We start from the raw sequence: 25,901 nt of genomic DNA on the forward strand, positions 1-25,901 counted from the left end.
CCAGTTGTTTTGAACGCGGCATAAAACCAGGGATGTGACGTTTCATATGACACCGGAAATAAATCTCAAAAGGTCCTAACAACAAGTCGTCCATTAGTTTTCAGTGCGATTGTTAGTTGTTTTTATTTACACGTCAGTAAAGACTAGCTTAAAGCATTTGTTGGAGATTGCACCAACATGGGGTTTGACTATAGTTTAACGTTTTCACTCTAGCCAGCTAACGTTGTCGCTGGCACGTTAGTTGCACATAGACCGGTAAGTTGGTGGTACTTATTTTGAACTAGTTAAACAGCACTTTTAGTTGTACATATATGTATTTATTGTTTAAGTCATTTAGCAGACGCTCTTATCCAGAGCGACTTACAGTTAGTAAGTGCATACATTTTTCATACTACTCCCCCGTGGGAATCGAACCCACAACCCTGGCGTTGCAAGCGCCATGCTCTACCAACTGAGCTACAGGAGGTACATCACATAACAAGGAAGATGGGTTCGTCGAAGAAACACAAGGAGAAAGGGCGTGATAAGGATGCCGAAGAGCGTCACCGCGAACACAAAAAACACCGTCACAAGGACCGGGAGAGGGACAAGGAACGAAATGGCACCCGAGAAAGGGAGAAGAGGAAACGGTCCAGATCGAAGGAAAGGAACGGACGGTGTTCCCAGAGAGAAGGTCGCAGTAAAGGCGAAAGGAGTACAGGGGAGCCTCGTGTAAAGAAAGAAAAAGTGGAGCCCGGATATGAAGAGAGGCCAGGTAAATCCACATGGCAGTCAAATATCTTGGCTTAAACAATAATATATTCATACATGCATACATACATAATTAGAACCAATCAGTGCGCAATACACTCATATAGTCTGCAGGTATGACATTGAAGATGCCGGTTTTTCTCTTGTGTTTTTCACTTCAGTTGTTATTTTCCTTTTAGGAATTGGACCACAGTCTGCAAGTGGAGATGCCTCACTTAGCATTGAAGAGACAAAGTAAGTGAGACACAGACATTGAATGATGGTGCCCTGATGATGGTGTAAGTAAATTCTAAATAACTTTCTTCCCTGGCTAACTTTCTCTCTTAACAGCAAGCTGAGGGCCAAGCTTGGTCTGAAGCCTCTGGAAATGACTGACACCACTAAAGGTGAGGCAAAATTGAGCTAAATGGTGTCTCTGGCTAGAAGTAGATGACCATGGCTGCATTCCAAACATGTAAAAGACACACCATCTCCCCTCAGCCCTCAAATTAAGGGGACACTTCTGATGACGTATGATGAGTGGACACTTGCAGGGCGAGGGAAGAATGAATGAACTTTAGAGGGACGCCTTTGCCCGGAAATGTGCCACTCGTTCGTCCCATGGTTGTTTCAGTCATCATGGAACCAGCGGTAGCAGTTGTGTGTGTGCTTTATATGCGCTACAGTCAATTATGATTGTATTTTATATCTTGGCTAGAAGACAACGCATCCGCAGACATTGAATGCTAGCCATCCGACGATATCAGGTAAATTGAAAATTACAATGTAGAAGTGTGATGTCAGTGAAAGTTGTATGCGCTAGCTAACATTTCCAAAAGCTAACCAAACAAAAACATTACTTTTACGATACATGTTTGTGCCGTCATGTGCATTAGGAGCACAATTTCTAACTTATTTACATATGTTTTTACTTACACTTGTATGTTGACTTCTCCATATTGATGTTGGTTTTAAGTTTTAGCAGATTTTCTTAGCGGATGTACAATCATCGCAAATTGAATTATGGGGTGTTTCAGGCCCCGGAGTGAACAGAATTGTACACTCGCAAACTCGATCACAAACGAGGGCTGAGGGGTTTACGTTGCCAACTTCCCTTGCTTGGCTAATTGTTTGGACCGACGGCAAAGATGGCCACGGGTATTCCCCCATGGGCATAAGGCGAAGGTAAGTGGAGGAGGATGTGTCTTTTATGTGTTTGAAACGCAGCCCATGCCTGTAGTAGTTAGGTCATGTGTGGCTGATTGTGATTTGACTGACCTCACCCCTGTCTGCTGCCCCAGAGCTCGGCACGAAGGAGCAGCCAATGGTTGCGGAGACTATCAACCCTGTGTACATCAAACAGCAGAAAGAGATGAGGGAGAAACTGGCGGCTATGAAGGAAAAGAGGCTCCTCAATAAGAAACTGGGGTAAGGTCTTACTGCAGAAAGGTTTTGGTTTAACATATAGTGATAAGTGATCCAATTAATTTTATTTTCTCTTTCTCTCCCACTGTGTTTTTTTTTTATTCTTCAGGAAAGTGAAGACCTTAGCAGAAGGAGACTGGCTGGACGACACTGTAGCCTGGGTGGAGAGGAACCGGAAGATGGCCAAAGAGAAAGAACTGGCAGAGAAGAGAGTGAGTAGGGAGGGAACCATGGGGGGGAGAAGGAGGGCTGTGAGATGAAGGGAGATTGTTGTGTCTTAGTTATTATGTTATTATTTTTTACTCCGTTTTTGATTGGTTCCTTTATTTCCTTGCTTTCCCTATCAGGCCAAACTTCTGCAGGAGATGGATGAGGAGTTTGGTGTGAGCAATCTGGTGGAGGAGGAGTTTGGACAGGCCAAGAAGGTAAAATCTGCTCTCTTGTGTTGAATATCTCAATTGCTCAACTTACAATTGTGAAGACAACAGCATTCAGTGAATCTGCCAGTTTCCCCCCCTATGGAGTTTGAGACCTGTGACACCACTGCCCCTAAGGGATGCACTTGATGTCTTGATTCTGTGCAGACTGAGTCGTCGTGCTATCTGACGTGAGAGAATGCCTCTAGGTCTTATGTTATTCTGCTTATCTTTGTTATAGGCCGCTTACAGGTCCCAGGACCTAAAGGGTCTCACTGTGCAGCATAGGGTGGAGTCATTTAATGAAGGGGAGACTGTCATCCTCACACTGCAAGACAAAGGTGAGGATGTTGAAATGTTAACAATAACACAGAAATATATCAATGACGAACATGCTTACACCAGACCCTCATTTCCCCATTGTGTGTCTCTTTCAGGTGTGCTTGAAGAGGAGGACGATGTTCTTGTAAACGTGGGTCTAGTGGACAAAGAAAAGGCTGAGAAGAATGTGGAGTTGAAGAAGAAAAAGCCTGATTACAAAGCTTACGAAGAGGACGAGAGTGTAGATGACATGGTTACGGTAAGAATTGAGTCCCAAAATGTCCAGTTCGTCTTTTCGGAAATACTGTCACGTCGCTCTCACCACTTAATTCAATCTCACTGACCAACGTCCACCTCTGCACTTATACTCTGCAGTTCAAGCCGCGTACCCGGGGCGGCAGGTAGCTTAGTGGTTAAGAGCGTTGTGCCAGTAACCGAAAGGTCGCTGGTTCTAATCCCCGAGCCAACTAGGTGAAAAATCTGTCGATGTGCCCTTGAGCAAGGCACTTAACCCTAATTGCTCCTGTAAGTCGCTCTGGATAAGAGCGTCTGCTAAATGACGTAAATGTAAAAATGTAAATGTACTGTGCTGGGCAAGTATGATGAGGAGATTGATGGAGAGAAGAAGAAGAGTTTCCAGCTGAGCAAAGGGGGCTGTGCTGAGGGGGAAAGGGAACGGGAGCTCCAGGCCATCCGGGAGACCCTGAGGAACCAGGCCCAGTCCCTGGAGATGCCTGCTCTCGCTATTGCCTCCGAGTACTACACACCACAGGAGATGGTGAGGGCTGGGGCTGTGGGGAGGTGGTTCTCTGGAGAGGGCCTGAAAACTGTCTTTTGGATATGTTTGCTCTCAGATTTCATGTATGAATGTGTCTACTTTTGAATCTAAGTCTGTGTGTGTGTTTTGGAGAATTGTTCACATACAATATGAGCTCTCATTAATGGTTGTCATTATTCACAGACCGATTCTTACTTATTTTGTTGTTGTTAAAGGTGGGCTTTAAGAAGACCAAGGTGCGCGTCAGGAAGATCAGGAAGAAGGAGAAGGCGTTGCCTGACGAGCTCCAACTAGACGACACGCGCAACACCGACTTCGGCTCCAGGTTCTGCTCCTCTCAGCTTAGCTTCAATCGGAATATGACAGATGCGCCATCTTAGTTTCAGTCTGACTCGCTCTGTCTCCTTCAGGGTTCGGGGTCGGGGTCGCAGGCAGTTGGATGAGGAGGGCCAGGAGGTGGTAAATGAGGGTGTCTGCATACCGGGACTAGATGTACACCAACAGTCTGATGACATCAGGATGGCGGACATGGACATCAGTGACGATGGTGAGGGAGACATCTGTTAGTGGTTTAGTGATGAGCTAAATAAATGTATGGTTTATTCATGCCTGGTTTTGTTTAATATTATGACAACACTTACATTTTACTCTTCCTTCAGAGGACTTCACTCCCCCTGAGCCGGCTGTGCTGGAGGAGGACGAGGCAGAGCAAGATCTGCAGAAACAGCTGGAGAAGCAGAGGAAGCTCAAACAGAAGCAGCTGCTCAAAGACTCTGGGGAAAAGGTGTGAGCATTCTGTTCAGAACTGTTCCTCTCTTTACTCACAATGTTAGAATATCACTGTGGCCAAAGATCCTATCCGGTGCATTGATCCCTCATTTGACAACTGAAAACGGCAATATTGTGTGGATTACCATCAAACTGTTGTGATATTTAATCACCAATAAATGTGAAATGGTTCAACATTGTTCTCACTCTTGCGCTTCAGGTGGCAGAGCAGGTCCGAGGGCTTGCAAGAGGTGATGACGAAGACGACAAGAATCAAGCTGAACATTGTGTTCAACGCCACCTCTGAGTTCTGCAGAACTCTGGGTGACATCCCCACCTACGGCCTGTCAGGAAACAGAGAGGACCAGGAGGACATCATGGTCAGTACAGTGCAAGAGACAGGCTATAGCTAACTGTTTATTAAAAAATATATATACATCATTAGAATTGGCACATAACCACCCCATAAACAAGGAAACTATTACAATTGTATTGTAGTGTGCTCAGTAGAGAGAATTGAAATATCCATGAGCTCTGTTTGTTTGCACTTGAACACACTTTGGTTTGCGTCTGTATCAACTGTATCCTTCTGTTATAGAATTTTGAGCAGGAGGCGGAGAGAGATGGGGCTGGAGGTTCAGACTCAGATGAGGATGAGAATGTTGGCTGGAGCATCGTCAACGTGGATGAGGAACAGAAGCAGCCTGATGTGAGTCAACCTCCTGCCTTGTTGTCTCTTCCATATTCCCATGCATTTATCAGTAGTGCTGATTGGAGTCCCCTGGTGGGTAATTTAGAGAATAACATACTATGATTACATTTTGTCAGCCGGTTATCGTCATGCAAATAACTGCTGGTGTCACGGTAATTGACCGGTAATTAACATAAGCACATTTAGCATCCACTGATGCAGACCTTTGGAACATCTACATTTTAGTCTAATAAATCAATTTAATATAGCCTACACCGTCACAAAAATCCATTATTTTAGACCGGTCTAAAGAAACATCATATGAAGAAAATGTAGGCCATTTCAAAAGAACACAATAGCATATTCTGAGTTGTCCTTATGTTAGGCCCTGATCTGGCTATGCCATATGGCTGTGGGCTACACTAGTTCATTTAGCAGACAAGATTTGCTTAGAATTCCGTAGCATTATTTTATAGTATTTTTTACATTTTAGTCATTTAGCAGACGCTCTTATCCAGAGCGACTTACAGTTAGTGCATACATTTTCATACTGGCCCCCCGTGGGAATCGAACCCACAACCCTGGCATTGCAAACGCCATGCTCTACCAACTGAGCTACACGGGACTGTGTAGTATGAAGAATACAATTGAACATAGCTGAATCAAATATAAAGGGTATTTTCCCCAAACGATTTCCGAGGGAGTGCCAATATGCTGCTATTCTGTGTTGAGTCCTGTGTAGCTCAGTTGGTAGAGCATGGCGCTTGCAACGCCAGGGTTGTGGGTTCGATTCCCACGGGGAGCAGTTAATAAGAAACATGTCCTCCTATATGCTTAATTTAGAGTTATATATGTAACTTTAGTTGTGATACAAACGTTAGGCTATATGTTTAGATTGTTTTATACATTCTAAGGCTGCATGATGCGATATTTTTTTTAAATGATGATTTGAAAAAAGTTGCATGAAAGGCATGAGCTCTGCTCAGTTTCTTGCACAGGCTGCACACACTTCATCAGTCTCTCATTCACAATTTGACCAGGACTTGATAATATTCTCACCCATCAGACTATTCTTAATTTAATCTGGTCTTTGCATATAGCCTACTAATAATATATGTGTGGAATTATTTTAGATTTGGAATGTCCCCAAAAAATAATCTGTAGCCTGCACTCGAATAGTGAATGGAGGTTACTTGCTTTACGTTTTTAATATGCAAGCATATGCAGCGTGTCCATAAGGCTAGGGGAAGCGAAACTTTCCCTACAGTAAATGCAATTAAATTGCCAAAATTATATAGCCTAATTAGCCTACTCTGTTTAAGATTAGGGAGAACGTTTTTTTTTTTTTTTATGAGCATGGCCTTATTTCTATTACAGCATATTGGATGACTGTCGTTCATATTTCATTCACCCAGCTCAATGTAACATCGATAGGTTTAGGCTGCTACATGATACTAAAATTTTTCCTATATCCATCATGAGGTTGCTACAACCTAGCCTATGAACGAAAGTTTACCATGTAGGTGCACAGGTCGAGAGAAATTAGAGTAATAAAGGTGACAGACGGTGACGCATTCAATACCACCTTGCACGCTCTTGCCTGCATCTACCTCATCTAGGGTGTAATCTTTAGTCAGGTATTTTTTCCACGTTTGCATCCGTTTAAGAAACGTTTTAACAGAATCGGCAGAATGAATACACCCCTGATCACACGCAAACACTGTTCACTTTCATAGCAGCCACAGCATGATCACATAATTCCTAATTCTACGCGCTCTCCTCCTCTCACCTTTCCTCTTCACTTGTGGACTTCAGTGCACAACAAATCAGCGGTCTGTGACCAGGCGAAAAAACATTTCCAAGCCAAACCTTAATATCATAACTGCTAACCGCTACACACAGCCTCCATCGTTGTCACCATACTAGCTAACGTCATGGTCAACATGGCTACTAGAACTAACACATTAGTAAACCTGCTACAAACAGCAGTGGTTAAACCGGTGGACCCGTCGCAATACATTAATAAAACCAAAAGCTTACCTTGACTTGGAATAGTTCCAGTGTCGGAGCTCGTTTTTCCCAGAGTTCCTAGTTTACTTGAAGGCACTGAAAGCACGTGCTTTCAAGACAACTGGGAATTAAAAAAAACATACAAAAAAAAGAGGTGAAATCATGACATCAGTGCTCTTCACGTCGGAAAGAGGCCAGAGTTCCCGACTTGGAATTCCGAGTTGGATGACAGTTAAAAACGCTTTTTCGTAGTCTGAGCTCTTTTTTATTTGTTTTAGTTCCCAGTTTACTAGAACGCACTAAAGTCGGAGTTCGGAGATTTTCGAATTTCGATGCCGCGTTCAAAACAAATGGGAACTCGGAACTGGAACCTCCGACTTCAGTGCGTTCAAATCAACTGGGAAAAATCTATTTGAACAGTCATCCAACTCGGAATTCCAACTCGGGAACTCTGGCCTCTTTCTAGAGCTCCGCCTTTCCGACCTGAAGATCACAGACGTCATGGTTTGACCCTATTTTTCCGAGTTCCCAGTTGTTTTGAACGCGGCATAAAACCAGGGATGTGACGTTTCATATAGTACTCCTGAGTGGCGCAGTGGTCTAAGGCACTGCATCGCAGTGCTAACTGTGCCACTAGAGATCCTGGTTCGAATCCAGGCTCTGTCGCCGCCGGCCGCGACCGGGAGACTCATGGGCGGCGCACAATTGGCCCAGCGTCGTCCAGGGTAGGGGAGGGAATGGCCGGCAGGGATGTAGCTCATTTGATAGAGCATGGCGTTTGCAACGCCAGGGTTGTGGGTTCGTTTCCCACGGGGGGCCAGTATAAAAAAAAATATGTAAGTCGCTCTGGATAAGAGCGTCTGCTAAATGACTAAAATGTAAATGTATATGATACCAGAAATAAATCCCAAAAGGTCCTAACAACAAGTCGTCCATTCGTTTCCAGTACGATTGTTAGTTATTGTTATTCACACGTCAGTAAAGACTAGCTTAAAACATTTGTTGGAGATTGCACCAACATGGGATTTGACTAGCAAGCTTTTTGACTATAGTTAAACCTTTTCACTCTAGCCAGCTAACGTTGTCGCTGGCACGTTAGTTGCACACAGACCGGTAATTTGGTGGTACTTCTTTTGAACTACAGTGAGGGGAAAAAAGTATTTGATCCCCTGCTGATTTTATACATTTGCCCACTGACAAAGAAATGATCAGTCTATAATTTTTATGGTAGGTTTATTTGAACAGTGAGAGACAGAATAACAACAAAAAAATCCAGAAAAACACATGTCAAAAATGTTATAAATTGATTTGCATTTTAATGAGGGAAATAAGTATTTGACCCCTCTGCAAAACATGACTTAGTACTTGGTGGCAAAACCCTTGTTGGCAATCAGAGGTCAGACGTTTCTTGTAGTTGGCCACCAGCTTTGCACACATCTCAGGAGGGATTTTGTCCCACTCCTCTTTGCAGATCTTCTCCAAGTCATTAAGGTTTCGAGGCTGATGTTTGGCAACTCGAACCTTCAGCTCCATCCACAGATTTTCTATGGGATTAAGGTCTGGAGACTGGCTAGGCCACTCCAGGACCTTAATGTGCTTCTTCTTGAGCCACTCCTTTGTTGCCTTGGCCGTGTGTTTTGGGTCATTGTCATGCTGGAATACCCATCCACGACCCATTTTCAATGTCCTGGCTGAGGGAAGGAGGTTCTCACCCAAGATTTGACGGTACATGGCCCGTCCATCGTTCCTTTGATGCGGTGAAGTTGTCCTGTCCCCTTAGCAGAAAAACACCCCCAAAGCATAATGCTTCCACCTCCATGTTTGACGGTGGGGATGGTGTTCTTGGGGTCATAGGCAGCATTCCTCCTCCTCCAAACACGGTGAGTTGAGTTGATGCCAAAGAGCTCCATTTTGGTCTCATCTGATCACAACACTTTCACCCAGTTCTCCTCTGAATCATTCAGATGTTCATTGGCAAACTTCAGACGGGCATGTATATGTGCTTTCTTGAGCAGGGGGACCTTGCGGGCGCTGCAGGATTTCAGTCCTTCACGGCGTAGTGTTACCAATTGTTTTCTTGGTGACTATGGTCCCAGCTGCCTTGAGATCATTGACAAGATCCTCCCGTGTAGTTCTGGGCTGATTCCTCACCGTTCTCATGATCATTGCAACTCCACGAAGTGAGATCTTGCATGGAGCCCCAGGCCGAGGGAGATTTACAGTTATTTTGTGTTTCTTCCATTTGCGAATAATCGCACCAACTGTTGTCACCTTCTCACCAAGCTGCTTGGCGACGGTCTTGTAGCCCATTCCAGCCTTGTGTAGGTCTACAAACTTGTCCCTGACATCCTTGGAGAGCTCTTTGGTCTTGGCCATGGTGGAGAGTTTGGAATCTGATTGATTGCTTCTGTGGACAGGTGTCTTTTATACAGGTAACAAGCTGAGATTAGGAGCACTCCCTTTAAGAGTGTGCTCCTAATCTCAGCTTGTTACCTGTATAAAAGACACCTGGGAGCCAGAAATCAATCTTTCTGATTGAGAGGGTGTCATACTTATTTCCCTCATTAAAATGCAAATCAATTTTTTTCCTGGATTTTGTTTGTTGTTATTCTGTCTCTCACTGTTCAAATAAACATACCATTAAAATTATAGACTGATCATTTCTTTGTCAGTGGGCAAACGTACAAAATCAGCAGGGGATGAAATACTTTTTTCCCTCACTGTAGTTAGACAGCACTTTTAGTTGTACAGCACATAACATGGAAGATGGGTTCGAAGAAACACAAGGAGAAAGGCCGTGATAAGGATGCCAAAGAGCGTCACCGCAAACACAAAAAACACTGTCACAATGACCGGTAGAGGGACAAGGAACGAAATGGCACCCGAGAGAGGGAGAAGAGAAAACGGTCCAGATCGAAGGAAAGCAGCCTAAACCTATCGATGTTACATTGAGCTGGGTTAATGAAATATGAATGACAGTCATCCAATATGCCATAATAGAAATAAGTTCCAGTGTTGGATAGCCAGCTTGCTAACTAGCTAGCTGCATTCGCTTGCTAAGTGAACATTAAATAAAAAATACAACGAAACATAGCTAGCTCTTGCTTCTCTTTCATTTTTAAATAAATGTGTTTAAAAGCTGTTCAACTACTGTCTTTCTGAGTCAACTACTCACCACATTTTATGCACTGCAGTGCTAGCTAGTGAGCTGTAGCTTATGCTTTCAGTACTAGATTCATTCTCAGATCCTTTGATTGGGTGGAAAACATGTCAGTTCATGCTGCAAGAGCTCTGATGGGTTGAACGACATCCTCCGGAAGTTGTCATAATTACTGTGTAAGTCTATGGAAGGGGGTGAGAACCTTGAGCCTCCTAGGTTTTGTATTTAAGTCAATGTACCCAGAGGAGGACGGAAACTAGATGTCCTCCGGCTACACCATGGTGCTACCCTACAGAGTGCTGTTGAGGCTACTGTAGACTGTCATTGCAAAACAGTGTTTTAATCAATTATTTGTCGATGTGACTATATTTAGTATAGTTTTATCTAAAAAGGATAACTTTTATGTTTCACTATTTTGGGGGGGGCTACAGAGGATCATTAGCTTCTTTACAAAAAATAAGTTGTGGATTGTTTTAAATCGCATTGCCTACAGTCGGAAATAAAGGCAGTGTAGAGGCCAAGCCAGGCATATAGCAATATTTCAAAATACAATCACGGGAAAACCTAGTTTGGAAATCAAATGGTTATTGTTGTAAAGAGAAGACCATGAAAAAACGAATCTGTCTTTTAGTTATAAATATTATCTTATTGGCACCAGTGGAGCATCGGCAATATCCCAGATGAGTGCTCACTGCATATATTCACTATGTATCATTGTTGTGTCAGTGCTACTTAAATTTGTTTTTGGACAATTTCCTCCTCAAGTTTAGATGGACGTCATATTATATTTGTGTCTCCTTCTCTAGGCATATTAAATGGACAACTTCGTTTTTATTGATCTGTTTGTCAGTGTCAGCAGAGTAGGCTACCCAGTAATTTGTCATATAAAAAAAATGATTCTGCTAATGTCTCCAGTCATATAAAGTGTAGTAGAATTGCATGAAACGTCTATAAAAGGCCACATTCTTCCCAAGCGAAGAAAGAAGACATGTAGTAGCCTAGGCCTACTCTGCTATACGCGCTCAACCATGCATTGAGCTGTCTTTTTTTGAGAACAGTGATTGAGTTATATTATTAGCCTAAATTATGACTATCCAATATACTCATCACATTACGAATGGTAGGCTATCTTACATAAGTCTGCAAATGCGATGATGCATGGAATGCTTTATTATAAAGGTGCATTTTTATGGTGAAAATGTGCGTCCCCAAACTTGAAACTCAAGCGCCACCTTTGTATGCGAGGTAGGCTACACCAGTTGTAAAGCAGATTAATGTGATTAATAGTGGCCGGTCACACAAGTTTTCACACGCGATTGCGCAATGACTGGGCTTATAAGAACACGTTTCACTATGCTTTGTAGACTATGTGCTCTAATTTTGCAAGGCACTGTATGATTGTAAAAAGTTGCCAAAGAAAGGCATGCGCTGTTTCTTGCCTTAGACTGCACACACTGGGCATCATTCACAAGTGGTATTTTCACTGTTCAGACTATTCTCAATTTAATCTTGTCTTTACATATAGTAAATAATGTGCGTGAAATTAGTTTTGATTTAGAATGGACCGTTATCATGCACCGGTCGGCACGGGGGAAAAATATACATGTTTTCCGTATGCACTTAAATAGCGAATACTTTCCCCATGGTTCATTTTCATTTGTCATTTAGCAGACGCTCTTATCCTGAGCGACTTACAGGAGCAATTATGGTTAAGTGCCTTGCTCAAGGGCACATCGACAGATTCTTCACCTAGTCGGCTCTGGGATTAGAACCAGCGACCTTTCGGTTACTGGCACAACGCTCTTAACCACTAAGCTACCTGCCGCCCCACGGCATGCCAGCCAGGTAGGCTACTCCTGTTTTAAAGTGAAGAAATGTGCTTAATATTAGGAAAGTTGAGAAATAAATATAGTAGGCCTAGCTTATAGAAAGCTGATGGGATCCTCTTTTTAATAGAGGCCATCAAAACTCTTGTTTTCTCATGCAATTGCATAGCCTATAGAACAGTTGTGCAACATGAGTGTTTGATTTTTGATGCATTTGCATTGATGTCAGAGTGATTAGAGGGAAAATAGAGCGCTGAGTACCAGGCCATTAGCGACTGGCACTTAGCAAGTTTGGTTGGCTACTAATGACCATCAGCGGCATCAGAGCGCAGTTTTGGAGAAGCCTAGTTACCGTGACTAAACGGTCACGTGGAATTTGACTGCGGTCATGACTCGTGACCCCCGGTGTTGCGGTAATATGTTCACTGTAACAGCCCTAACCATGATGACCCATAAGAATACACAAGGCTTTCCCGCCTGAACTATCTGAGGTGAAAATGTGTGTCAGCTGGATGTGCTTGACTCACCTCTTGCTTCTATCTCATAGTTCTCCACAGCCTCAACCACCATCCTGGATGAAGAACCCATTGTCAAGTCTGGGCTGGCTGCTGCCTTGGCACTTTGCAAGAATAAGGGTAAGAGATTGGAGTAGCCCCACTGACAGTATTTGCTTAGTAAAGGACTGTCATGTAATGTTTCTGATCTATTCCTCTTGTCTCTCTCCTTTCCAATCTTAATCATTTCTTTCATGCTCTCCTTCTCTCCCTTAGGTCTCTTGGACACTCAAATGCAGAAGATATCCCGTGTCCGTGCTCCTACCGGTGCCCTGCCCAATGATAACTACAGCATTGAGGACAAGATGTGAGTTCCCTGTGCTTTGTGTGCTTATATGCTGGCTAAATAATTGCTGCTTGCTCACAGACATTGCAAAAGTTACAACATAAATAAAGTGACATGTTTTGTGTGTTTACATGTTTTTAGCGCAGTACCTCATCAAATTGCGGATGTAAAATGGAGTCCTAACTGTAATGTATGAAAACCTGTTAGCCTCCATTGTTAACCCTCTGGTCTTGTTTCTCTAGGACTATAGATGACAAGTACAGTCGGAGGGAGGAATATAGAGGCTTCACCCAGGACTTCAAAGAGAAGGACGCCTACAAGCCTGACGTCAAAATTGAGTATGTGGATGAATCTGGACGGAAGCTCACTCCCAAAGAGGTACATGATTTAATATTCCCTTAACATCATTGACATACAGAATGTTGATTTTGTAAAATGTTTCAACTGCTGTTTTGACATAGGTAAATGGTGCTCATTGAGAATATTGCACACTAATCCTATTCCTTTTCTAGGCTTTCCGGCAGCTCTCACATCGGTTCCATGGGAAGGGGTCTGGCAAGATGAAGACTGAGAGGAGGATGAAAAAGCTGGAAGAGGAAGCGGTATGTCTAACCTTGCTCACTCAAAGATTATTTTAGGTCACTTTTGAAATGGCAAGCCCTACTTGGTAGGACTGAAATCAGAATACAAAGTATTTTTGTCTCATTTAAGTTAAAATCTTGGTTTACCTGATACTATTCATCCAAACTCGCATATGGCTTTCAATTGAATAACACACTTTTTATTTCCAGGCCTTTACAAGAAAATTCAGGTAGCAGGGCTTGCCCAATTTGACTACTTGGGTATATGACCTAGCAAGCCTCTAGTCTAGACCTGGGACGATAACCGAAAATGATCGACACTGACAATACCGATCACTTATCCCAGGCATTTTGCTGATATCGTTCATTATGATAAATAGCCTATACTAGAGAAATTTGATGTTTGAAATGAAATAAGTTCTAATATGGGTGATTTGTTAATGGGACAATTGATGGCTGCAACCATAACTACTAGCAGTAGTTAAAATTATCATAAATAAATCTGTGCACATTGTTATAAAATTATCGTTATATTTATCCCTAACGCATCAATTCAGGCAATTTATCGCGATATGGATTTTTGTCCATATGGCCCAGTTCTACTTTAGTCTAGTCAGTGGTTTGACCGAGTGTGTGTTTTAAATAGATCTCCCCCCACCGTCTCTCTTATCAGCTGCTGAAGAAGATGAGCAGTAGTGATACCCCTCTGGGAACGGTCGCTTTGCTTCAGGAGAAACAGAAGTCACAGAAAACACCCTACATTGTTCTGAGTGGGAGTGGGAAGAGCATGAATGCGTGAGTATTTTACAAACCTCTTTGTCTTCTTTCACCCTGTCTTAGATGTATGTATTTCTAGTCTAATTACAGTGGCACTTTTTTAGATTGATTAGACAGAGCAGGATTGCAACTAGCAGCTCAGAATATTTCATTTAAAGGAGAATGTGAACTGCATAGAGTATGTACCTAATTACTACTCACACTGCTGTCTATTTCTCTCTCAATATGTTTTGCCTGTAATCCTCCTCTTTCCCCAGAAACAACATCACCAAATAGATGTGGTTGAGAAGAGGGACCTGACCTGTGAGGATGCGTGCTGTGCACCATTACACAAACACACACTGATATGTTTTAAGTTTATTTTCCTTGTTGAATAAAATCAAGTAGCTGCATATTGCTGTTGTGTGTAAATCAATCAATCAAATGTATTTATAAAGCCCTTTTTACATCAGCAGATGTCACAAAGTGCTATACAGAAACCCAGCCTAAAACCCCAAACAGCAAGCAATGCAGATGTAGAAACACGAAAGTAGTGTTTTTGCTTTTGACCCTGGATTTATGTAAACAATGATTATCATTGTTATTTACATACAGTAAAGATTTGACATGACATCTGGTTCCTTTTTTATTTCCCTAATATATTTGTTTGCTGGGGCAAGTTAAACCATTGAAATTGCAAGGTACTTAAGTTAGGGCAGCATTGTGTGTAGGCTATTTCATGTGAGTCAGGTAAGGTTTAATATGTATCCTCTCATAGACAGTCTCTCCCACTTTAACACACGTATACAACACACGCACTGACTCTTTCTCAATTATCTAAAACCTCTCATTCTCTCTCAGCAATAAATTATTTCAAAGATTTTGGTATAAATAACAAAGCATTGATTTATTATTGACAGATGCCATTAACCAAAATCTTTATGTACATCACACAGATATATATATATATATATATATATATATATATATATATATATATATATATATATATATATATATATATATATATATATATATATATATATATATATATATATATATATATATATATATATATATATACACACACACATTCCCAAATGGACCCTACACTGTAGTCTATGCACTTACGGAGATCAAAGAGAATTTGACAATACCAGTCAAATAATCTCAAATCTTGTAGGGACTAGGGGTCCATTTGGGATTGGGCCTAACTCAGTGGTGTAAAAATACTTTAAAGTACTAAAGTAGTTTTTTGGGGTATCAGTACTTTATTTTACTATTAAGATTTTTGCCAACTTTTACTTCACTACATTCCTAAAGAAAATGATGTTCTTCTTACTCCATACATTTTCCCTGACACCCAAAAGTACTCGTTACATTTTGAATGCTTAGCAGGACCGCAATGGACCAATTCACGCACCTATCAAGAGAACATCCCTGGTCATCTCTACTGCCTCTGATCTGGTGACTCACTAAACACAAATGCTTTGTTTCTGAATGATGACTGAGTGTTGGAGTGTGCCCCTGGCTATTTGTAAAATAAAATAAAAACACAAACAATTGTGCCAGCTGGTTTGCTTAATATATGGAATTAGAAATGCTTTATACTTTTACTTTCGATACTTAAGTAATATTTTGCAATTACATTTACTTTTGATACTTAAATATATTTAAACCCAAATACTTTTAGACTTTTACTCAAGTAGTATGTTACTGGGTGACTTTCGCTTTTACTTGAGTCATTTTCTATTAAGGTATCTTTACTTTTACTCAAGTATGACAATTGGGTACTTTTTCCACCACTGGCCTCACTTGTTAACATCTCCAGATCAATGTAGGATGCATATCAACAATATGAATATGGCTTTATCTTTTGAAAGCTGAATATAAAACATTGAAATGCTCTTGAGATACATTTGGAAGATGATTATTAGAAATAGGCCTACATTACACAACATGGGAAAGTGGCAAGTTCACATTAATTGAACCAGAGTTTTTTATGAAATTTGAGACGCAAAATGAAGTAACGGAAGCGGAAATAACAATCTCGGCGGGATAAGGAAGTGCTATTGGAATTTATGAAAACCATTTATCACATACACAAGCAGTGCGGTAACTACCGTCTACGTGGTTGGAAAGGGTCACGAAACCGCTTACGACAAGAAATAAGGTAGCTTATACACCAGTACGCTACTGGAATTGTTTTAATGTTCTAAACGTCTATGCTAGCTCTAAATCTGATTGGTAGCACGGGAGACTAGCTATAATATATCCATAGCTAGAAGCAGACCGCACGTTAGAGCAGTTAGCTCAGGCTAGTTAGCACACAATCACCATTAGCAAACATTGAATAGTCATGTGAGTTTAAGTTCAATTGTCTGATCCAAACATTTCGCTACGTAACTAGAAGCTAATTGTTTCTGACTTAGCAAGCTAGCTAACCTTTTTATCACACCCAATTGTTATGTTAGCTGGCTACACTGTTTTGCTTGCTAGTTGGCTAACTAACTAGCTCAAGTGAAGTTGTTGTGTGCTGAGTTTGAGAGCTCCAAAATAGTGCGCCTACTGTGGCTATGTAGCAAACTAACAATGTAGTTTTGCGTGCATTACACTAAATATTGTGGTCCTGGTCAAGTTAGGAAAGCATACAAGGAGTATTTGTTTCCCATAAAGAACATGGAAAGGTTTTGGTTTCAGTTTTGAAGTTGTAAGTCACTTTGAGGCACTCCCAATATGTTTTATACAAATTATGTTCACCCGGTATATCTTGTTTTAATATACGTTAGCTACAGCTAGCAACACGATATATTGGTGTAGATCAATTGTGCCTCAACTGTTTCAAATCAAGAGTAGTAGATACAATAATGTGCAATAACCTCCAATTGTAGTGAATTACTTCATTTTATATTCTGTTCCTTGTGTGAAGGTACTCTAGGTGATCACTGACAGAAAGCAGCCATGTCGTCAACATCCCAGAAACACAAAGAGTTTGTGGCAGAACCCATGGGGGAGAAGCCAGTCAATGCACTTGCTGGCATTGGAGAGGTGCTTGGCAAGAGACTGGAGGAGAAGGGCTTCGACAAGGTGATGCAGAGTTTACTTAACTTTGAACTTTAATCAATCAATTGAATGTATTTATAAAGCCCATTTTACATCAGCAGATGTCACAAAGTGCTTATACAGAAACCCAGCCTAAAACCCCAAAGAGCAAGCAATGCAGATAAGCATGGTGGCTAGGGAAAAACTCTAGAAAGGAAGGAACCTAGAGTAACCAGGCTCTGAGGGGTGGCCAGTCCTCTTCTGGCTGTGCCAGTGGAGATAAGAGATAATGGAACTTTGTTTTGAATAATCATTTTACCTAGTGGTTAGTGTATTGACATGTTCTCTTTTCCCCCTCCATTCTCACTTGCATATTCCATAGGCTTACGTGGTCCTGGGTCAGTTCCTAGTGCTGAAGAAGGATGAGGAGCTATTCCGGGACTGGCTGAAAGATACATGTGGGGCCAATGTCAAACAGCAGGGCGATTGCTACGGCTGCCTGCGTGAGTGGTGCGATTCTTTCCTGTAGAGAAGCTATTTTCTCCTGTTTCAGTTTTTCTTTTTTCTAAATCCCAAACATCTATTTACCTCTACTGTGGTCTCACATCAACTTACACCTCATATGGACTCACACTGCACATGAGGAAGTTAAGCAAAGTCGGACGTCGTAACACCCAGTTATTTTGAACTATAGTCTTATAGACCTAAGAATGCTTTTAAATCAGTAAGACATACTTTGCTGCAGTCATCAATGGGGTTGTTACACCCAACTGTGTAACTCTAATGCTGACCTTTTCTATGATTAAAATCTTTGGCTGCACAGAAACGTTGGGAATGAGCTCATTTTGGTTTTCCTGCATTGTTATTTCAATTGGGTCTCTCTGTCAAAGAAAACAACTGTTATCAACACGGTCCCTTCACATGAAAGGTAGAACTCATGTATGTACTCATCTCCAACTGACTGTTTGCCCTTGCATTTATTAAAATGAACTTATAATAGAATTTTAAACCATTTTAGATACCACATAGCTTTAACGTCTGTAGTTAAAATGTCAAGATGTTACTGTTCATTTTTACAACACAGAGTTCACAGGAAACACTAAGGTGTAATTGCCCCATGTTATCTTGTTTTGTTTTTGTCAAAGTTGAAGAGATTCTTCAATGTTGTAATATTTTAAAGTAATATCTGTGATCTACTTAAGACGTTAGCTACAAATCACCTCATTTTCAATCTTCACACAAAAAATGAAAGCTTAAAGTAAACCCACGAAAAGGAGCACTGTTGTTCCCAGAAGTAATTTCTAAGCATACTTGTGTTGCTCGCTAATGTTTAATTGCTAAATGATGGTTTTTCTGAAACACTGGTTCATGTTTTTGACTGTGAAAGCATATTAGTTTTTATATTTTTCTTTTTACATGAACAAAAGCAACGGCAAGATCTGGACAATTCTGGGTTTGTTTTTGCAATTTTTTGTGGGGGGAAATAAAATCACAAATTAAATGCAAACTTGTTTTTGGTGACAGTGTTTATTTTAATCTTTGATTACCAACGTCTTCTTTTATTCAGAGCTCTTAATTCATTTTAGTTAAGAAATATGAACCGTGAAGGTCTGCATTGTGTCACTGATCTTAACAGTGATAATATTCCTAAGCAACCTTAGACTGGTCTGGAAAAAATAACAGCAATTTGTATGTATTATTTATTAAATGTACCTCTTATTTTAGTTAATAGCGTTGTAATAAAGCCATTGTTAGGCATCCATCCACTTGACAAATAAACTGTTTTTATCATTTATAAAAACAGCATTGAGTATTTGTTATGGGCACCCCCCCCCCCCCCCCCCCTTTTTAGATCCCTGATCTTGTGTTAAGGCAGCTTACCACTTCTTGTACAAACCAGTGGAATTATTTGGGTCAGTTTGTATTGCCTTGTCCTCTTAATACCCTCTTACTGATCCAGTGGCACCTACACTTCACACACATTTCTGCAACAAAGCTTAAAAAAAGTGACATCAAGGACTGTCAATATATCACACACAAAAAACCCATTAAACAAAGGCAGATTAGAGCAGGTAATGGATATTTGCCATGAAGTGTGTAGTCACCCTTCTCCATTACCCATTTTGCCTATTGAGTTCATTTGAAAAATTAGCTATGACTATGAGCTGTGTAATTTTGCATATTGTATGTACAGTATATCCACTTGTATGTTTTGCTATGGTTCATGATTCTATCAGCTTTGTTGGTGTGTTTTAGATGTGTATTTGTTTTGAAATGCCACCATCATGACTCATAAGTTAATGGTTACGTATTGTTTACGTTTATGTACATTTATATTTTGGTTGGAAATTAACAGATCTGTTTTTTTCCTAAAATAATGGCACCAATTGGTCTTGAGATTCTACTTAAAAGAATATGTACATGTGCAGCCTTTTATAAGATAAATATATATATATATATACAGTGAGCTCCATAATTCATTGGACAGTGACCATTGTTTTGTTATTTTGGTTCTGTACTCTAGCACTTTGAGTTTGAAAGGATACAAGGATACAAAGGATACTGTCAGCTTTAATTTGAGGGTATTTTCATACATATCGGATGAACCGTTTAGAAATGACAGCACCTTTTGTACATGGTCCCCCCATTTTAAGGTACTACAAGTATTTGTTAAATTGGCTTCACAGATGTGTGTCGTTAGGCAGGTGTATTCATTTGTGTCGTTAGTGAATGCAGGAGAGCTGTTGATGAATAGTAATTATTCTAGACGTTGCTATTGCCTTTGGAGGTTGTTTTTGGGGTGTGACAACATGAGGAAGACAGCAGTGTCGATGCAAATGAAGTTGGCCGTCATAAGGCTCAGAAATGAAAATCAATCATTCAGGAACATTGCAAAAACCCTGGCCATGCCCAAGTCAACAGTTTTGTTCATCATTAACAAGAAAAAAACAACCGGTGAACTCAATTATGTCAAAAGACCCGGTAGACAGAGGAAGACCACTGTAGTGGATGACCGGAGAATACTCTCTATGGTGAAGAAAAAAACCCCTGATAACAGCCCAACAGATCAAAAACACTCCTGGATGCAGGTGTAGATGTGTCAAAGTCTACCATACGCAGAAGACTACACCAGCAGGACTACAGAGGGTACACTACAAGATGCAAACCACTGATAAGCCTGAAGAACAGAAAGGCAAGATTACAGTTTGCTAAAAAGCACCTAAAAGAACCCCAAGAGTTCTGGAAAAAAATATTGTGGACAGATGAGACAAAGATTAACATGTACTAGAGTGATGGAAAGATAAAAGTGTGGAGAAAAAAAAGAAATGCCCATGATCCAAAGCATACCACCTCATCCATGAAACATGGTGGAGGGGGTGTTATGGCTTGGGCCTGTATGGCTGCCAGTGGAACAGGCTCACTTGTCTTCATCGATGATGTGACTGCAGACAGAAGTAGAACAATGAATTCTGAAGTCTACAGAAATATTGTATCTGCTCAGATAAAACCAAATGCCTCCAAACTCATTGGACGGCACTTAATCACGCAACAAGACAATGACCCTAAACATACTGCTAGAGCAACAAAGGGGTTTTTGATGGCCAAAAAGTGGAAAAACCTTGACTGGCCGAGTCAATCACCAGATCTGAATCCAATTGAACATGCATTTTACATGCTGAAGAGGAGACTTAAGGCAATAAGTCCCCGAAACAAGCAGGAACTGAAGATGGCTGCAGTACAGGCCTGGCAGAGCATCACCAGGGAAGATACCCAGCGTCTGGTGATGGTGATGCATCGCAGACTTCAAGCAGTCATTGCATGCAAAGGATATGCGACCAAATATTAACAATGATTACTTTATTCTACATTATGTTAAACTGTCCAATGTTTTTTGATGCCCGAAAATGGGGGGGACCATGTACAAAAGCTTCTATAATTCGTAAACGGTTCATCCGATATGTATGAAAATACCCTCAAATTAAAGCTGACAGTCTGCACTTCACCCTCATTGTCATTGTATCCTTTCAAACTCAAAGTGCTAGAGTACAGAACCAAAATAACAAAGGAATGGTCACTGTCCAGTGAATTATGGAGCTCACTGTATATAGTAGGCTACATGGATAGGTTAAAGTTAGCTTTGTTGCGTATGGGGTGAATGCATGTAAATACATTATGTTCTATTTGGACAGTGTTTTTCATAACCATCCTGTGGTTTGTCTCAAAGAAGTGCACAGAAGAGCTTCTTCTCCCTGAATGGGTTCTCCGAGGTGGGCACAGGGGTGATGAGGGGGTCCTCAATGGCGTGGGCATCACAGTATGCCATCAGGTCTGCAGCCGCCTTTGATACCTGAGGGTGGCAAGTAGTGGGAATCAAGACTGGAAATGAAGGTGTGGGCATTCACCAAAGGCATCAAGGCACGTGCAATGTGCCCCCTCAGTTTCAATGGGCATGATGCCTCTGGCAAGACTTACCTTGATCCTGCAAAAACTGGCTTCAATCTTCAATTGCTCCACCAGCTTCCTGGCTTGGCCGACACTCATGGTGCTGTTCACTGGGGTGTCTCCTTTCATCCTGTCAAGAGAGCCAAGGATACATATGGCACATGATTCACATTCAATCATTTGTTTTAGAAAAAAGACCACTGACAGCTGGAAAGGCAGATGTACAGCGTGATGCATGACTTTAGAACATTGCACTGCATTCATTCTAGGTAGCTTACATTTCTATGGATTCTTATCAGTGAAAATATATGAATCACTGACTGCATCCAATTCCACTCCCTCCTAAATTTGACACACTTTTTTAGCTCATTTACTTCAATCTTCCTCTGCTCTCCTCCCTCCTCTCTCTGTCTATCTCCAGGGACCAATGGTGTAATTTACTACCGATATTTTAATACTGAACAAAAATATAAACGCAACATGTAAAGTGTTGGTCCCATGTTTCATGAGCTGAAATACAAGATCCCAGAAATGTTCCATATGCACAAAAAGCTTATTTCTCTCAAATTTTGTGCACAAATTTGTTTACATCCCTGTTAGTGAGCATTTCTCCTTTGCCAAGATAATCCATCCACCTGACAGGTGTGGCATATCAAGAAGCTGATTAAACAGCATGATCATTACACAGGTGTACCTTGTGCTGGGGACAATAAAAAGCCACTCTAAAATGTGCCGTTTTGTTACACAACCAAATGAAACATGTCTCAAGTTTTGAGGGAATGTGCAATTGGCATGCTGACTGCAGGAATGTCCACCAGAGTTGTTGCCAGATAATTTTATGTTAATTTATCTACCATAAACTGCCTCCAACGTCGTTTTAGAGAATTTGGCAGTACGTCCAACTGGCTTCACAACCGCAGACCACGTGTAACTATGCCATCCCAGGACCTCCACATCTGGCTTCTTCACCTGCGGGATCGTCTGAGACCAGCCACCCGGATAGCTGATGAAACTGAGGAGTATTTATATCTGTAATAAAGCCCTTTTTTGGGGGAAAAACTAATTCTGATTGGCTGGGCCTGGCTCACCAGTGGGCACCCATGAAATCCATAGATTAGGGCTTAATGAATTGATTTAAAATGACTGATTTCCTTATATGAACTGTAAATTCGTAAAATCTTTGAAATTGTTGCATGTTGCGTTTATATCTTTTTGTCCGGTATAGTTTATCATCTTCACAAGCTGTAGGACAATTCATAATGTGTACATGGATGATTGGTTGTTTTTGTTTTGAATTGTCGGTGTACAATTTATTTGCCGTACAGATAGTCATCTTAAGTCGGTTAAAGATCCAATCTCAAACTTTTGTAACATTTCAGCCAGTAGTTTTGAAAGTGGTACTCACAAGCCAAACGTGGTCCCTGTTTTTTGTGTACTACGTCATCCAATTGTGTACTATGTCATCTATTTCCATGAGTTTGTCTGTAATTATGTGTTCAAGCAGACAGCACTATTGTCCCCAATGGCAGGGAAATCTCTAGAGCTTATAGAAAGTATAGAAAAAGCACCTTATTCTTGCTGAAAACAAATAGTTTTAGCTCACAATGATGGGATGATGGACACATTTTGTAGATACATTTGATATGGCCAGTTATTTATGGGACCTCGTTTGACGGGAACACACCAATTGAATGGCTCAAGCAGCCAAAAAACTGGGCCAAATGCACAAATGCCTTAGCACACAGATCTGGATGTGTGTGAATATCATCAAATCACATCAACATCAAATATGCAAGGGATATAAGCACACCACTGCCTGGTTAATACAAATCAAGTTGAAGTGACAGTATACAGAGAAAGTTCAACAGAAAACAAATAATGAATGGACAAGAAGTGTGAGGAGAAATCGATAACTGGAGAAAGAGAGAGGCAACAAGACCAGTCCATTCTGGGCCTCTCCTGCTCCTCTTATTATTCATTTTCATCATCACCTCCTTGTCATCCTCTACCTTACCCTTGTTGTATTCCTCTTCAGGTGCTCTCTCTCCCTCCTCTTCTCTCTCTCTCTCTCTCCCTCTCACTCTCTCTCACCCTCTATCTGCCCGTGTTAGGGATTTTAGTGTAGCTCAACCCCACCCCTCATAGATAGTGTATGCTACACTGTTCTGTACAGTCCAGTGCGCTGCAATTCTGCTACAATGAACATCAGACTCCTAGTACATGCATAAGAACCCCCTCTGCAGTCAGTGGAAGCTTCCGGGCAAAGGGAGGAGGGATCCATTGGAATCGATTTTCTTCTGCAAGCTGGATCATACCATCGCTAAATGAAAATAAAGGGGAATGAGGCAGATATGGAATCTCACAGACGAAATCGTTGACATAACAAAAGATGAGCATGATGTTTTGTGTCCTGCCCAAATACAATATTCACTATCATTGATATGCACTGTTAGAATTTAAATTATGTTATTTGCATTAGTTACCCTCTCCCTCTCTCTTATGTTGCCATGGGAACTGCTGCAGTCTCTGGGCTCTTTGACTTTTACATTCTATCATCATACTGCCCTCAATGGTCTCTCCCACCTTGGCAAGAGATATTTGTAGTCCCTCCTACCAATGCTGCCCATCACTTGCCCCCCCTTGTCTCCACCCTTCCTCCCTTTCCCATCACGCCTCTCATGTTTCCAGTCTCTCTCAATCTCTATCTATTACATTGGAGAGAATAGAAAATGTGAAGGACAATGACATGGATAATATTTCTTATAATGTTGAATTCAGGTGAATAATGTTGTATTAATTATGAACAGATTAATAAGAATTTCTATGAGCTGTTAAGCATAGGCTATGATTTTGACCACGTTATCTTTCCTGATCGAATCTATCTTATATATCTCATTTGAAATGTCTACATCCATTCTCATACATAACACTTTTCATGGGTTACTTACTGATGAAGGTGTGAAATGATCTCAACTTCAACCTCTGTGCACCCTTTGCACATGAACGCGTCGGTAGCTTGCTACCTTTACAGGTGTATTGCTATAAAGGTTGTAATATGTCAACTGAATCCTAGATCATATAGAATAAATGATATTCTGTTGAAATATATGGGTAACTACCACTGTCATTCATCATCATTTTGAAATGTTGTTATCTTCACGATAATGTTGAAGCTAGCTAGCCAGCAGCAGAGGAGTCTTCTATTATAAGGGCTCTGGCCAGCAGCAGCATAGTTACACTATACAGTGCATTCGGAAAGTAATCAGACCTCTTGACTTTTTCCACATTTTGTTACGTTACAGCCTTATTCTAAAATGGATTAAATGTTTTTTTTCTCCCCCTCATCAATCTACACACAATACCCCATAATGACAAAGCGAAAACAGGTTTTTATAAATTTTTGCAAATGTATGTCCCGAAGCCACTCCTGCATTGTCTTGGATGTGTGCTTAGGGTCGTTGTCCTGTTGGAAGGTGAACCTTCGCCCCAGTCTGAAGTCCTGAGCACTCTGGAGCAGGTTTTCATCAAGGATCTCTCTGTACTTTGCTCCGTTCATCTTTCCCTCGATCCTGACTAGTGTCCCAGTCCCATCCCCACAGCATGATGCTGCCACCCCCATGCTTCACCGTAGGGATGGTGCCAGGTTTCCTCCAGTAGTGGCATTCAGGCCAAAGAGTTCAATCTTGGTTTCATCAGACCATAGAATCTTGTTTATCATGGTCTGAGAGTCCTTTAGGTGCCTTTTGGCAAACTGCAAGCGGGCTGTCATGTGCCTTTTACTGAGGAGTGGCTTCCGTCTGGCCACTCTTGATTGGTGGAGGGCTGCAGAGATGGTTGTCCTTCTGGAAGGTTCTCCCATCTCCACAGAGGAACTCTGGAGCTCTGTCAGCGTGACCATCGGGTTCTTGGTCACCTCCCTTACCAAGGCCCTTCTCCCCCGATTGCTCAGTTTGGCCGGGCGGCCAGCTCTAGGAAGAGTCTTGGTGGTTCCAAACTTCCTCCATTTAAGAATGATGGAGGCCACTGTTTTCGTGGGGACCTTCAATGCTGCAGACATTTTTTGGTACACTTCCCCAGATCTGTGCCTCGACACAATCCTGTCTCGGAGCTCTACG

At 41.4% G+C, this 25,901-nt stretch overlaps 3 protein-coding genes across 3 annotated transcripts; 2 read left to right on the plus strand and 1 right to left on the minus strand.

Moving 5' to 3' along the window:
- The first annotated feature begins 294 nt into the window (after positions 1–294).
- Positions 295–14,713, plus strand: LOC311142930 (U4/U6.U5 tri-snRNP-associated protein 1-like). Its single transcript, XM_084178683.1, is given in 21 exon segments — positions 295–754; positions 930–984; positions 1,081–1,136; positions 2,031–2,157; positions 2,264–2,366; positions 2,502–2,579; positions 2,812–2,911; positions 3,008–3,150; positions 3,490–3,669; positions 3,885–3,994; positions 4,080–4,216; positions 4,329–4,453; positions 4,658–4,710; positions 4,712–4,817; positions 5,036–5,146; positions 12,672–12,759; positions 12,895–12,985; positions 13,207–13,342; positions 13,477–13,566; positions 14,219–14,340; positions 14,580–14,713. Coding segments are annotated over 21 exon segments (2,298 nt in total). The 5' UTR covers positions 295–486; the 3' UTR covers positions 14,599–14,713.
- A 1,640-nt stretch (positions 14,714–16,353) lies between these two features.
- LOC311142431 (barrier-to-autointegration factor) lies at positions 16,354–18,864 on the plus strand. Its single transcript, XM_084178075.1, has 3 exons — positions 16,354–16,474; positions 17,231–17,388; positions 17,726–18,864. The coding sequence occupies exons 2-3, from the start codon at positions 17,263–17,265 to the stop codon at positions 17,870–17,872; spliced, it is 273 nt and encodes a 90-aa protein (XP_084034201.1). The 5' UTR covers positions 16,354–16,474; positions 17,231–17,262; the 3' UTR covers positions 17,873–18,864.
- A 2,698-nt stretch (positions 18,865–21,562) lies between these two features.
- Positions 21,563–21,915, minus strand: LOC311142020 (guanine nucleotide-binding protein G(I)/G(S)/G(O) subunit gamma-3-like; the record flags this gene model as incomplete). The annotated part of the gene is made up of 2 exons (XM_084177566.1): positions 21,563–21,691; positions 21,817–21,915. The coding sequence occupies 2 exons, from the start codon at positions 21,913–21,915 to the stop codon at positions 21,563–21,565; spliced, it is 228 nt and encodes a 75-aa protein (XP_084033692.1).
- Between the last annotated feature and the right edge of the window lie 3,986 nt (positions 21,916–25,901).

Source organism: Coregonus lavaretus (assembly GCF_964263955.1).
Source record: "Coregonus lavaretus genome assembly, chromosome: 15".
Taxonomy (NCBI): Eukaryota; Metazoa; Chordata; class Actinopteri; order Salmoniformes; family Salmonidae; genus Coregonus; species Coregonus lavaretus.